The sequence below is a fragment of the Piliocolobus tephrosceles genome, chromosome X, assembly GCF_002776525.5.
Source record: "Piliocolobus tephrosceles isolate RC106 chromosome X, ASM277652v3, whole genome shotgun sequence".
Taxonomy (NCBI): Eukaryota; Metazoa; Chordata; class Mammalia; order Primates; family Cercopithecidae; genus Piliocolobus; species Piliocolobus tephrosceles.
The window spans coordinates 65,388,017-65,403,405 of record NC_045455.1 but is presented as its reverse complement, the minus strand read 5'-3'; the positions used below and the strand labels follow the sequence as shown (position 1 = coordinate 65,403,405).

At 40.7% G+C, this 15,389-nt stretch overlaps 1 protein-coding gene across 4 annotated transcripts in view; it reads left to right on the top strand.

The window, feature by feature from the left end:
• Positions 1–15,389, top strand: part of WDFY2 (WD repeat and FYVE domain containing 2) — a 181,762-nt gene that overhangs the window by 132,369 nt on the left and 34,004 nt on the right. For 3 of the 4 annotated variants that reach the window (XM_023187320.1, XM_023187323.1, XM_031934949.1), the window contains 2 exons: positions 1,878–2,028; positions 10,316–10,428. The exons of the other annotated variant lie outside the window; for it this stretch is intronic. In XM_023187320.1, coding sequence (XP_023043088.1) covers positions 1,878–2,028; positions 10,316–10,428 — 264 coding nt within the window. The remainder of the gene's footprint in view (positions 1–1,877; positions 2,029–10,315; positions 10,429–15,389) is intronic. 4 annotated transcript variants of the gene reach the window in all.

Sequence of the window (15,389 nt, the reverse complement as noted above, 5' to 3'; positions counted from 1 at the left end):
TTGGGATTTTTTTGTTTGTTTTTGTTTTCTGGTAGTCATAGGTAGCCTGACCCTTAGAGAGAGAACCAACTTTGACGTCAGGGAGAATAGGATTTTTATTCTATCTTTGTCATTCGTTGGTTTTCTAGCTTTGAGCAAGCCACTTAACATTTCTAGCCTCTGCCTTCTCTGGCACAGGAAGGCCGCTCAGAGGGCTAAAGCCCCTTATCATCTAGGGCTGCTGTCATCCCCTTGGACTCGAATATGATAGATAGAAGGCTAAAGGCCCCCTCAGTGAAAAGAGGGGTGAGGTGTTAGGGGCCACTTTCTGCTTGAAATAGACTTGAGTATACTTGAACTCATTAGATAGTTCACTTTTTATTCCCTCACTGATAGAACTTGAATTGAACATTTGATGATAGAGACATAAAAAGATCTTCACGAGTTTCTCCAAGAAGACACATCTTTTAGTTAAAGCCTGTGTTTTGATCTTGATGGTGGCTGGTACTCTGAAAGCAGACGTGTGTTGTAGAGACATCACAGTGTCACTGCTTCCCTACTCCCTTAGATTCTCCAAGCTTCAAATACCAGCTCTTAAAACATCAGGCATTTGTTGAATGACTGCCCTGTGGCTGTTCACTCTGGTTCTGACTGTATTGTATGGTAGCAATCCCAAAGGGCCGTCTTGCTAAGGTTGTATTTGTTGTAAAATGATGAAATCATCCACTTTGCAGGGTCATTACAGTGATTAAGCTAGAGAATGTATTTAAGTGCCTGGCACTTGTTAGACATTCAAAAATTGGCAGATGATATTATTGTCAGTAGAGCGGCATTTGTCCATCCATACTGTCTAACTCTGTGTTCATGATCAAAATGTGAAACCAGTGTCTTCTCTGTGACCTCACCACAGTCATGATGAGTGTGTTCATGCCCCATCAGACTGCCAGCTCTTGGGAGCAGGGCCCGGTGAGGTCCAGGTTGCAGGATGTCAGTCTTTGTTCATTCCAGTCAGCTCTGTTCAGTGACTGCAGATGCCCTCCACCTTACTGCCTGGAATATATAATAAGGCAAAAATCCTTCCACCTGTTTTCATTTGGTAACTGAGAAGCTCTAAGACCTCAGTCAAGCTACTCCACCTCATTGTGCCTCACTTTTCCCATGTGTAAAATAGGGAGATGGGTTAGCTGATATGAATAGCCTCTTCTAATTCTGGAGTTGTGTGATGTGATAACTGTGATCATATTGCTCTTGTTTATTACCAACTCTAGAAAATTTGCTCTTATTATTCGTACAAACACACACACACTTTGGCTAAGGGATACTTCACTTTCTTCTGTGTGGTTCTTAGGAATAATTCTATCCTCCTTTCCATGCATTTAATTTCTGAAAGAAAGTGTTCATCTAGAACTTTTGTATGACTTTATGAGACAGACTTCATTAAAAGAAGAACGGTGTGCTCCAGTTTTTTTATAAGTGCACATAAACTGACGGTAGTGATATATATGAACGTCGCTCCTAATGTGTTTTGTGGTCACACTGGATGTGGCTCTCTCCAGTCCAGCAGCCCTAGCTTGTCTGAGGAAGTGGCCCAGGCCCTTTGGTAACAGGAGCTATGTGTGGCAATAATCCTTGTGTTGGCACAAATGGGGCAGACGGGGAACATTGGGAAGAGATGGATAGTTTTATTTTAATCACCAAAAACACTCAGACACACCGTCTACAGGGGAATACCCCCACCCCCGACGAGAACCACTGTTCTACCTTGTCTTTAAAATGGTTCTGCCGTTCAGCTTATTCTGGGGTGGGGAGAAGAAGAGAATGGTGAATCTCTGTGGGCCATGTTCTTCCAACCTCCTTAGGATGCTTTATAGGTTGTTTTCTTTTCTCTTGGTTTTCAGCGCATCAGAGCAGAGTGACGATGATCCTGTTTGTCCTGGAGCTGGAGTGGGTGCTGAGCACAGGACAGGACAAGCAATTTGCCTGGCACTGCTCTGAGAGTGGGCAGCGCCTGGGAGGTTATCGTACCAGTGCCGTGGCCTCAGGCCTGCAGTATCCTTTGCTGGACAAAAATCTCTTAGTGGGAACTTAACTCTGATTCATGAAATTTTGGGATGTGTGCAACTTGAAAGTTTTGTTAATGACTGAATTGTCCAGTGTAGATTACAGTGCTCATAGAATTTCCTAAGGCACAAATCATCAAGAGTTCCCATGTAAGTAGAGTGAAGTGCGATCACTTGACCTGAAATAATAGACTGCTGAGCCATTTGTGAGTCTACTCTAACACAAGATCTGACATCTAGACAGAACACAGTGCAGATTCATGAACCTCAGCTGTCAGAAATAATTATGGTACATGAAGATGAAATCATCACCAAAATGTAATCTTTGCTCTTCGTACAGAAGTAATTTACACATAGATACCAAGGTTGTGAACGTTCCTATTGGTGCCTGGGAAAAGAACCACAGGATTCCTGTTCAGTTTTAAATGGTTATTGCCAGGTTACCAAGCTAGGACCAGAGTGAGTGAGCTGGTATCTACATGGTAATGTTAAAAGCTTTGTTCCAGGAATGGACATTTTCAGGATATGTAGAGTGATATTTTTGTTTCCCAAATTGCCAGGGTCCTCATGCTCATGGTGAATCCTTGCTGATGCTGGGTAATGCTCACATCTGCCCAACTAGGCTCCAGCAAGCACAGTAATGACTAGTGTGTAGCACGTGTGGATGCGGCTGCCACTGTAGGGAGTAAAGGACCCTGGGTTCTTAGTTTTAAAAGCATATGGTCTCTTTATCTTCTGACAAATTAAGAAGTAGGTAGAAACAGGTCACTAGTCAGGGAAAGCAGGAAGAAACAGTAAGTCCTGCTTTCTAATTTCATCTCCATATTTATAAAATGCCTATTCAGTGATTCTCAACATCTGACAAAGTACATTGCTGTTTCTGTGAAACTGTGTGGCATTCAAAGGTATATTTTTGTGTATATATAGGCTAATATCACTCTTATTTTTCTCACTAGAAGAGCAAGGTGAAGAAACTAAGAATGACCATTGTGGAAAGTTGTAAAAGTAGCAAGTTGCAAGGATGATAAGGAGTGGCAGGCAGGATCAGCTCATCTTTGAGAGGGTAGTACTACTGGTTAATAAAAGAAATGCCAAACTTTACTTTCTAAAAGCCAATTCAGATGAGCATAATACACGTAAGTTGAAATACATGAACTTTCTTGCCAATACATAAATGACGTCTTAGTGTTAGAGCTGGAAGGGCACTTAGAGATCACCTAGTCCAACCCTCTGTCTTCGTCCATTTGGGCTGCTATCATAAATTACTGCAAACTGGGTGCCCTTTAAACACCAGAAATTTATTGCTCACAATTCTGGAGGCTGGGAATTCTAAGATCAAGGCACCAGCAGATTCAGTGTCTGGTCAGGGCGCTCGCTTCCTGCTTCATAGACAACATCTTACTGTGTCCTCACATGGTGAAAGGGCAGAGGACCTTTCTGTGGCCTTTTTTTATAAGGGCACTAATCCCATTCAGGAGGATTCATCCCCAAACACCATCACATTGGGAATTAGGTTTTAACATATGAATTTTGGGGAGACATAATCATTCTGTCTTCCTTATCTCTTTCTCTCTGTTTCTCTCTCTCTCTCACACACACACACACACACACACACACACATACTGTAACTGGGTGGTGATGGATGTGTTACTCAATTTGACCATGATTATTACACAGTGTATATGTATATCACGTCATCACATTCAACATTTTGAATATATACAATCTTTGTCAATTAAATACTTTTTTAGAATTCAGCCTATACTACCTTCATTTTACAGATGAGCTGGCTGAAGCCCAGAAAGAGTCCTGTGTCTTATCTGAGGCCACCCAGCTAGTAAGTAGGATAATCTTCACAAGAACCCAGGCCTTCTGCCTTGGACTCCTATTTTTTTCCCATTGTACTGCATTGCTCCTTCAAAAAGGAACTAATGGCATCAATGTAATTTGGTCTTATTCTGGTTTCTGTATCACTTAGCCAAGCCCAGCAAGTATGGAAAAAAATACAGATCTTGCCCTCAGGAAGCTAACTTTTTAAACTATTTGAAAATAAAAAACAAATGGATAGTGTCCAACTTTCCCTGACTGTTGTAGTCTTTGATGTAGGATTACAACCACCACAGCTCCTCCCTCCAGGCATCTCCAGGAGTCATCCTCATTTGGTAACTATTCCCTTTTGCCACATCATGTGGTTTACCAAGCAGAAAGTCGTGTGATTGGGTATGAGAAGCCTGTGTGTGTGAGTCTCTGGTTTCAGTTCCATCCAGCCAGCCTCACTGTTCAGGTGGTGGAGAGGTGCAATACTACAGACAGGCCCTCCCAGAAGATTCCCTGACCTCTGCCAGCTCTGCCTTGCCAACTGTGATTTTGGAGCCATGGTTTCAACCTTTGCTCTTGAGTATTTTTCCATTGCTAAACACTGATGGCATGACGGCTCTGTGCTTTTGCCAGAGGGTCTCAGCCAAGAACCATGTGACTTTTCTAAGGCTGGAAGTTTTTTCTGGGAGCTGGCTGATAGATTAATAGGCAAGCCATACAGTATTAGGGGTTCACATTTAAATTTAGCTTTTAAAAACATTTCCTTCTGAGAACCTCCCACCGCCACCCCTCTCTTCCTTCTTTTTGTCACCCTCCACACTTTCAGGGGTTTTGGTTTCGTCATTGTTTGTTTTAGTGATGAAGGGAGGAGGAAGATCTGATGAATCAACATAAAATATTATGAATAATATCATTAATCCTATTTGTCTTCATAGTAGACAGCTAATGGTTGATAAGAGACCTCCACAGATGAACTCATTCTCTTCTATCACCACCTCAAACAGTCATTCAGCCAAGGCAACAAGTGACAGACTAAATCAGATTGAATTCAGCCTTTATTCCTCTTCTTTCAGGCATCTTAATGGAGAAGTAAATATGCAATGAAAATGACCAAAATTCAAGTAGAAAAATGAAGACAAAGAGACTGGTTCATAAATTGAATTGTCAATTTATGAGTAACCTCAAATTTTTTGATTGTTTTGACTGAAGATCTGAAACTTCAAATATAAATTACCTGTAATAGGAACAACAAGAATGACAATAATAATAGAGAAGGAGAGAAAAGGAAAAGGATAAAGAAAAAAATATCTTAGATATGCAGGCCCTGAAAATATCTTAGATTTTCAGACTTTTACATATTACTTTGTTCACTGTCAAAACAATAATGTGAAGTAAAAACAAAACACCTAATTCTCAGTTTTCACAGTGTAGAAACCAAGGCTCAGGGAGTAGGTGACTTGCTCAAGGTCACATGACTGTTGGCTAGCAGAACCAGGATTAGAATTTGGGGATTATAATTTTTCAGCCAGCCCTCTGCACAACTGGGTACAGCAGAATGGGGTTATTTCCCAAACGCCCCATGGAAGGTAGATGATAATAAATAGAAATATGTTCCTTCCCCACTTCACTTGTTAGTCTTTAAATTTGTGAATACTTTATCCAGCGTCATTTGTCAGTGTCTTGTTATTTGACCATATTTTTATCATATTTTTCATGTTTTCACAAAAATAATTCAAATACTCTATTTTAGGATTTTGTTCATGTCAGAGATATTTCCAAAACTTCACCATGTGTAGTGGAATGTTTCCCACCTAATGTAATCTCTTAGATTTATTTCTGTTCAGGTGAAGAGTTCTGAAAAGCTGTTAAGATTATGTCAGTTTCTTCCTATCATACTTAATGCCAGTCATTCACATCCACTGTTGGTTCTTCTATCCCTTTTTGCTTTCTCTCAATTTTTGCTGGAGTATTTTAAAGCAAATTCTAGACCCTTATATCATTTTATCCTTATATACTTCATTGAAAATATATGGGTTACTTTTTCAGTAATCCCAATGCTATTGTTACATCTAAAAATTAACAATCTTTGATCTCCTTGATATTGTTGAATTTCAGATTTCACTGATTATTTTGAAAATGACTTTTGTGCAGTAGGTTTGTTGGAAATTGGATCTAGACAAGATCCACACATTGCATGTGGTTGTCACATCTTCTAAATCTTTCTTCATCCCGAGCAGTGCCCCCTTCACTTTTTTTAATGCCGCTGCCTCGTTGAAGGTACTGAATCAGTTCTCCTGCACACAGTCCCACATTCTAAATTGATGTCATTTAACTTGCTCCTTTACCTACCTTCCTCGCATATTTTCAGTAAACTGAAAAACTGCCCTATAATCTTGATTTCATTCAGATTCAGCCTTTTAGTGAGAGCATTTGGTTCTCACCAAGCATGCTTCATAGAGCTTCCCATTATAAGGCACATGGCATTGCATTGTCGCCCTTTCAGTTATGCTGAGATTGATCGGCAGTTCAGGTGGTGACAGCCGGATCCCTGCAGCGCTGTCCTCCATACCAGCCTTTTAATGGTTTCATCTGTTGCTGAGCTTTGCCTGAACACTTTTTCGTTAAGGTTGCAAAGTGGTGATTTTCTAATCCTATCATATTTTTCCCATGTATTTGTTGGAATACTTCTAAAGCATAACTTCCCCCCCCCCCTTTCACTAACTAGGGCTATTTGGTTACCCTGAAATACAATTATTATAGGAAAAGCAAGATAAATTCTTATATCTTTCTTTTTAGTCCTTATTTTCAGAGTACAAATTTGGTGCCCTGGTTACCTTTAATAGGAATCTTTTTTTTTTCCTTTTTGAGCACTATTATGAAATCTTACATTGGTTGGTTGTTTTTAAATAATAATATGTTCAGTATATTTCAATAAACTGCCATCTTTTTCTTTTATGTTCAAATTATTCTATCTTTGGCCAGTAACAGCTCCATTAAATGGGCTCCAATGTCTTTTTTAAATTTTTTTTTTTTTGAGATGGAGTTTCACTGTTGTCGTCCAGGCTGGAGTGCAATGGCACGATCTCAGCTCACTGCAACCTCTGCCTCCTGGATTCAAGTGATTCTCCTGCCTCAGCCTCCCAAGTAGCTGGAATTGCAGGCGCTGACCACCACGCCCAGCTAAGTTTTTGTTTTTCTAGGGGAGACGGGGTTTCACTATGTTGGCCAGGCTGATCTTGAACTCCTGACCTCATGATCCGCCCACCTTGGCCTCCCGAAGTGCTGGGATTACAGGCATGAGCCATCGCACCCGGCCCAATTTTTATTTTTTAAAGACTATTTTTTAGAGCAATTTTAGGTTCACAGCAAAATTAAGCAGAAAGTATAGAGATTGCCTATGTGCCTCAGGAGCTCAACATGCATGGCCTCCCCATTACCAATGTCCCCCACTAGAGTAGTACGCTTGTTACAATCAGTGAACCTACACTGGCACGTCATTATCACCCGAAGTCCATAGTTTAGGGTTCACTCTTGGTGTTGTACGTTCTATGGATTTGGACAAATATATAAAGACATGCTACAATTACAGTAGTAATTGTAGCATCATATGGAATAGTTTCACTGCTCTAAATAGCCTCTGTACTCTACCTGTTCATCCCTTACCACCGTGTCTAAAATAAGCCCACTTAGCCTTGGGTAGCTTCCTTGCCTTCTGACTCAACATGTCTCAAGTTCATCTTATACTTTTCCTGTCCCAATCCTGGAATCAGCCATTTTTTTAGTGAGGAACAATATTCAGAGATAGCTGAGAAGTATATATAAATGTGTGTGTATTTTTTAAAAGAGAATAAATCATCAGTTCATACAATATTTCTTATTCAAATTTAACATTATGGGATTTTTACTTTTTGGTTTTTGTACTTGATTCTTTTATCTGAGGCTGAAAATCTTGGCTGTTAAAACACTGGCGTAGTTCCGCATTTGCTTTGTCCTACGTTTTATTTAAATGGTTCCAAAATAATGAGCAATACTAAATAACAGTAAGACTACTGAATGAGATTTTAGATTTCTTTGCAACTCTCTTTGTCCTTAGAATATATTCTACCAGTGATGGAGGTGAGACTTCCCCCTTGTCATAGTTCCCATTTTGGAATCCTGTAATATTTTTACATATTAAAAAATACATAAAATTTTTGCTCAGGCATGGTGGCTCACACCTGTAATCCCAGCAGTTTGGGAGGCCAAGGTGGAAGGATCACTTGAGCCTAGGAGTTTGAGACCAGCCTGGACAACAAAGTGAGACACTGAAACATTGAAAATGTTGTGTTTTAAAGGCACTTGAAATCGTTCTAATTATGTGATTATGTCACCAATTTGATAGTTAGGTTCATTCATTTTACTTTGTTTTCAATTTGGGGGATTTTAAAAATATATATTTGAGATATATATTATGTATATGTATTTTTTTCTTTTTTTTTTTTTTAAGACAGGGTCTCACTGTGTCACCCAAGCTGGAGTGTAGTGGCTTGAACATGGCTAACTGCAGCTTCGACTTCCTGGACTCAAGCGATCCTCCTGTCTCAGCCTCCCGTGTAGCTGGAATCACAGGCATGTGCCACCATGCCCAGCTAATTATTTTAGTTTTTGTAGAGGTGAGGTCTCACTTTGTTGCCCAGGCTGGTCTCGAATTCCTGGGCTCAAGTGATCCTCCCTTCTTGGCCTCCCAAAGTGGCTCCCATGAGCCACTGTGCCTGGCCACAAATTTTATGTACCTTTTAATATGTAAAAATATTACAAAATTCTAAAATAGGAGCTATGACAGGGGAGAAGTCTCATTCCCATCACTGTCCCCTCACCTTGCCACTTTTGTTAGATCTTAATCCTTGTAGTGCTTCCCTTTCTAAATATGAGTGCATACATGCAAATGCACACACATACATACATACACTTTTGTATTTCTCTCCGTTTCTTACACAAAGGTAGTATAGCTTATAAACTCTGATATGCCTTGGCTGCCCCCCACACACACACTTGATAATATATCCTGGTGTTTATGTATACAGATCTCCATTTTTCCCCCAGCTGCATAACATTCTATTGTGTGGATGTAGCATAGTTAATTCAGTTAGTCCCCTGTTGATAGACGTTTGGGTTATTTTCAAACTTTAGCTATTAAAATAACGTGGAGTGACTAGCCTTGGGCATGTGTCATTTTGTATTTTTGCCTGTGTATCTCTGGGTAGAGCTTTAGAAATAGGGTTGCTAGGCTTTGTCAACCAGAGAAACTTGTTAGAGACTCCATGCCTAGGGCTTTTACTGGTCATGTAGGCAGGTCTGCCTGGGACATTCCAAAATTCCAGATTCCCAGAAGGAAAGCAGGTATTCAGTGTAAGCTACAATGTTTGAACAGTTAAGGCACAGTGAACCACTCTTATCAGTTAATGGTGGGAACCTTCCCAAAATCCAGATTCCCAGACACTATGCCAACTTCATAAGCTGGCTTTCAGAGGATCACAGTCAGAGCTGCTGTGTTAACTCTTTTTGCACAGCACCATTTTGATTTATTCTTGAACTACCTATTAATAGCTCCATTCAAATTTTGCCTATTTTTCTATTAGGTTTGGGATCTTTTTCTTCTGGATTGCTCTTTTTATATTAGAGATTTGGGCCCTTTGTGACATAAATTGCAAATATTTTTTTCCAGTTTATCTTTTGGCTTTGATCATAATATTTGTTGTGTTTTTGAGTCATAGCTTTTCCCACTCCAAGGTTACAAAGAAACTTTCCTATCTAAAGCTTATGTTTTCATTTTCTACATTTAGATCCCTAATTCATTTGGAATCTGTCCTGGTATATATTGTGAAATACAGATTCTATTTTCTTTTTCCAAATGGCTATCCAGTTTGTGCCAACATCATTTTTTTAAATTCATCTTTTCCTTATTCATTTGTAAAGCTACCTTCATCAGACATTTACTAAATTTCAATGTGCTTTTGGGTTTATTTCTCAACTTTGTATTCTGTTCTGTTAGGCTGTTTATGCACCAATACCACACTTTTAATTAAAGAACCTTTATAACATTTTTTAATATCTGGTAGGGCTAACCTCCCTATCACATACCATATTGTTCTTATTTTCGGAGTATTCTTGGCTCTTTTTGCTTATTTATTTTTCCATATGAACACTTCTAGCTGTGGAAAACAACATGTGTTGATATTTTTAAAATATATAGATTTATGTTATTAATTTAGGAGCAAGAAGTGACATTTTTAAGTCTTACTGTCCAATAATACAGTATGTCCTTCATTTGGTTAAGTTCACTTTTGTGTCGTTGAGCACTGTCTTCAAGTTTTCCTTAGATGGGATTTGCGTATTTCTTGTTACATTTATGCCCTGTTTGTTCATTGTAAATTCCCCCATTTAATTTTGAAAAACAATCCTTAATGCTTACATGATAGATTTGATGTTGAAACCCGGCATGTGTTTATTGGTGACCACTCAGGCCAAGTAACAATCCTCAAACTGGAGCAAGAAAACTGCACCCTGGTCACAACATTCAGAGGACACACAGGTAGGATTAACAGCAAAATCATCATGTGCTGATGGCACAGTGAGATATTGCCTGCTGCATCTCCTGGTGTTCAGATATGTTTTGAAAGTGGCAAAGTACAATCCATGCTTGTGCAAAGATACACATGATATGCTTAACTGATTTCAAAATGGTTCAGTAAAATACAACGTCAAACATTTTTCTGTATAATCCAAACAAAAGAGAAACCAATCTATTTTGAAAATGTTGATAATTTGGTTCTCTGTCATATTGCACCAGAGAAAGCCAGGGTTGGCATACATTAATGAGGCATTGTTTGAGAGCATGTGGCCTCAGACGGCTCAAACCCCAGAAGGCCAAAAAGACAGCTGCCTTGGTCTGACCTTGCCTTTCCTGGAGTTAGAAGATGGTGTACAAGAAAGATTCCCACTTCCAAGTCAAATGAAAAGACAGATATATTCTTCATGAGTAGCTAGACTTTGTGAAAAGGCTCAAGTTCCTCTCCAACTTTCCTTCCTTCATAACCTTTTCAGGTTAAAACCTAAGGTCCCCTTTATGTTATTGCTCTGCTCAGGGTCATTTAAGCAAGGTAGTATAAAATATTCATGCTTAGCCTTTGAAAGACTTGATAAATGATGATGATTAATTTTTTACTAGTAGTTTTAACATGTACTATTGACTCTAGAACATATCGACCCTAGAAAATGAGTCATTGCCAGTTTTCATGGTTCTTAAAGGGCCTTTCCGTTTTCTACCAGCTACCAACCCATGATTTTGTGTAAAACGAGATAATACTGAGTTTAGATGTCGATAAGAAAAAAAGCAGGGGAAGAGGATATAAAATTGGATAATACCTAGATCATAAGGGGCTTCCTAAAGGGAAAAAATGGAATGCTAGAATAAGAAACATACAGTAAGGAGAAAATTGAATACAAGGAAGAAGACTCATAAAAGATCATCTGAATTATTTATGCCTTTGGGAGGAAGAACACATGGAAATATCCCCTATGGATAGGACCCTGGTCTTCCCTGACTGAATTTCTTTTTTAGCCATTTACACCCTCACCTACACTTTGGCCAAGACTGGGCCTGGGGTTCTGTGGGGGACCCAGAACTGTCCCACCTCAGAAGTCTTAAACTTTTGTGCTTCACGCAGACTTCAGCCTCCTCATCCTCCAATTCCCTACACCCTTTCTTCATTCCACTTACTGTTTCAACTTGTGGCGCATTCCAGCCTGTGGTCCCTCCATTTTTCCAGCTTCTCAGCCCCTGCATCACCTTTCCTCCCAGCGGTGCATCGCTTCACCGACGCCTTCCCAGCATTCTCAGTTCTGTGAATGTAAATATTCTGCCTTCTTGGCAAGCCTGTCTGATTCAGACTAACGCTCCACCTTTTCTTGTTGTGCAGCCAGCTGCTGGGTCTACAGTAGTCACACTGCCTTGAGGTTTAGACCATCATTACCATTGCACACTCAGGATTTCCTGTGTAGACTTATGAAGTTGCCTAATAATCCCTCTCCCTGTCCTCAGTTCGCTCCTTCCAGGCCCCTAAACAGAGACCTTCACCATCCTTCCCAAGCCCCCATCCCCATCTCATTCCTTGCCTCTTCCTTCAAAAGCTATCAGATAGAAGCTTTAAAAAAACAAAAAAAAGTCTTTCTTGCCCACTGTATATCCCCCCGACCCCAACAAACAAACTTTTTCTCTCTCCACTTCTCCTCCTCTCAGTGCAGGAGAGCTTTCTTCCTCTGGCCCATTCTTCTCTTCTCAGTGCAGGAGAGCTGCTTTCCTCTGGCCCCAGGCTATTCGCGGGGTCTCCACACCAAAATGGATTGCCTTAGTCTCTCTTTTGACTATCTCTTCTTAATTTATTAACATGCTTATGTTTTTTGCCTCTGGTAGAAAAACAAACCAACACCCTCTCAATCCCATGTCTTATAGCAAGTTCCTCCTCCTTCTCTTAATAGCAATGCTTTAAAAATTGTGGTAAAATGTATAAAACATAAAATTTACCATTTTAACCATTTTTAAATGTGCTGTTCGTTCACTGACATTAACTACATTCACACTGTTGTGCAATCATCAACACCATCCATCACAGAACCTTTTCCATCTTGTGCAACTGAAACTCTGTTCCCTTGGACATTAACTCCCCATCCTCTCCCCCTACCCTCCCAGTCCCTGGAAACTGTTACTCTGCTTTCTGTTTCTATGAATTTGACTAGTCTAGGCGACTCATAAGAGTGGAATCATGCAGTATTTGTCCTTTTGTGGCTGGTTTATTTCACTCAGCATAATGTCCTCAAGGTTCATCCAAGTTGTAACAAACAACTGTGTTTCTTAGAAGAATATAATTTTCCCAGCTGCTTCGCATTTTTCACTTCCAATTTGCCTTCCAGCTCCCTACAATCTGGTTGGTCGTTATTATGCCACTGAAACTGCTGTCCCTGAGGTGACCAGTGGCCTGCTGGGACACGTAAACCTTGTAAACCTTGTCGTACTTAACTTTTCAGCAGCATTTTATATTGTAGCCATTCCTTCTGGCTGTAACTGCCTTCCTTTGGCTTTTCTTCTGTGATGCTGCTGGCTTTCTCGAGCTCCACTGTGGTCGGTTGTGTCCCCAGGATCTCCCCTGCATCCTCTTCTCTTTATACTCTGTGCTGGCCCTTGTCATCTCAGCCATTCCTCCCAGTCACAGAGTAAAATTGTCATTATCCTCAAATTCTTCACAACCCAGTGAGAGACAAAAACTAAAGCACATTCTAGTACATGGCGGCAGGGGCTGGTGGGAGCGAGCACCTTGCGCTTCTGGGAACACAGAAGGGCAGCCCAGTCGAAGGAGGTGGAGGCAGTTAGGAACGGCCTCCTCAGGAGTCTGCCTGACCTCAGATCTTTGGGGATGAGTAAGTATTGAGTTCATGGAAAACAACTGAGAAGAGCATCTCAGGCAGAGAAAACCAGCGTGTTCAAGGCAAGGAGATGTGCAAGAGCATGGCGCTCTTGAGAACTGCTAGTCACTCTTTTTTGGCAGAAACACTGGGTATGAGGGAGGGAGAGGGGAGGTCAGGGTGGAGGGGCAGCCAGAAAGCAAGAGTCACTTCCCATCACTGAGACCGTGCTGGGCATTATCCTGATGTCACTGAGAGACCATTAAAGAATTTGAAGCAAAGAAGGTAACCTGATTGGATTTTAAAAGGTTGTCTGGCAGTAGAGTGGAATTGGAAAGCTAGCAGGGAACTGTCCCTTGAGAGGGGACTGTGACAGTGGGAAAACAAGGAGTGGGTGGATTCAAGGTAGAATTCAGAGGTGCATTCCGCAGGCCTGGTGATGGACCTGATGGTTCCCAGGTTCGCTTTAGGCAGAGGTGGCTTTCAGCCTGACCTCTTGACTCTTCAGTAATCAGGCACGCACCCACTCACGGTATGGTGGCTGATAGGAGCCCTCTGAGTGTTGTACTGTTGCCTCCAGGTCAGAAAAGGACAGTAGCGGCTTCTAAGCACTCTTGTCAGCCACATGTGGTTCAAGGGTCCCATGTTTTGCAGGCTTGTTCTGATATGAAATATGACCTTGGCATTGTGTCTTATCTTTCCTAAAGAGTTTAAAGCATTTTCACTTTATTTTTATCAAGAAATATATTTGAGAAAAACAGGAAATGGCCCAGGAAGGTCGCTAACTAACAGGAAGGCACATGTAGCAGGTCAGATGGTTACCTTATTATTGTTCCTAAACAGTGGTATCTGCCCATCACGAATGTGGCTGCAATACAGCTCATTCCTGTAAAGCTAGAGTGAGGACCTGTAAGAGAGTCCATGGCGATTTAGACATATTGTTGAGCTCTTCCTCAGTGGTAGGCTCATTCTGGGCCCTGGGAGGTCCCAAACACAGCAAGTCTCAGTTCTGGGAAAGAGATTTTTGTAAGGACAAAATGAACACCCTAAAGTTAATCCAGTTCCATTAAAGGTCAGCTTTGGAGGTCCCATCACTCCAGATCCAAACTCCGAAGCAGACAGGTCTTCAGTATGTGTCCAGAGTCATAGCCCTTCACCCCATCATTCTCTCTCACAGTACAGAAGGTCATACAAAAATGTGGGTTAATGAGGGGATCGACCTAGTAGTCATGCCCAGAGGCCAAAGCATAACATTTTTCTAATCTCTAGGGATTTAGGAAACTAGTTTTATGTTCTTATGCTCCCTCTACTGGTTTTCTTTCTGGAGCTAAATGCCAAATACCATAGTTCTTTGCTATTTCTGCAGAAAGTAGAATGTATTTCTATGAAAAAGTCAAAAACTGACTTAAACAGAGGAGTTGCTTTTGTTTCTCTTGTTTTGTTTTGTTTTTTTGAGACAGAATCTCGCTCTGTCATCCAAGCTGTAGTGCAGTGGCGTGATCTTGGCTCACTGCAACCTCTATCTCCCAGGTTCAAGCAATTCTGCCTCAGCCTCCCGAGTAGCTGGGACTACAGGTGCCCGCCATCATGGCCGGCTAATTTTTGTATTTTTAGTAGAGGCAGGGTTTTACCATGTTGACCAGGCTGGTTTAAACTCCTGACCTCAAATGATCCACCTTCCTCAGCCTCCGAGAGTATTGGGATTACAAGCATGAGCCAACGCACCCGGCCAAAAATCATATTTTGACCATTGGAAATTAATAGTGTTAATACAATCTTTTTTTCTTTTATTTCTAAGAAATTATTTTATTAGCATGAACATATTTGAAACAGGAGGGCTTGAATGTAAATCTGCCAAAGCAAACTAATCAATGAATAATTAAATGCAGGCTTGTTCATGAGCTGTTAGGGGAATCATTGAAGGGAACAGTGTAACTATAACAAAAAAAAACTAAACAAACTAAGAAAGTCACAGTTCAATGTAAAGATGCAAGTTCATATAATTTAGAACTTCAATTTTTGTTTATAGTGGAGACTCGCACAGATCCAGTGTATACAAAGTGCAGATCAAGAGATGTGAATTGTCATCCACAG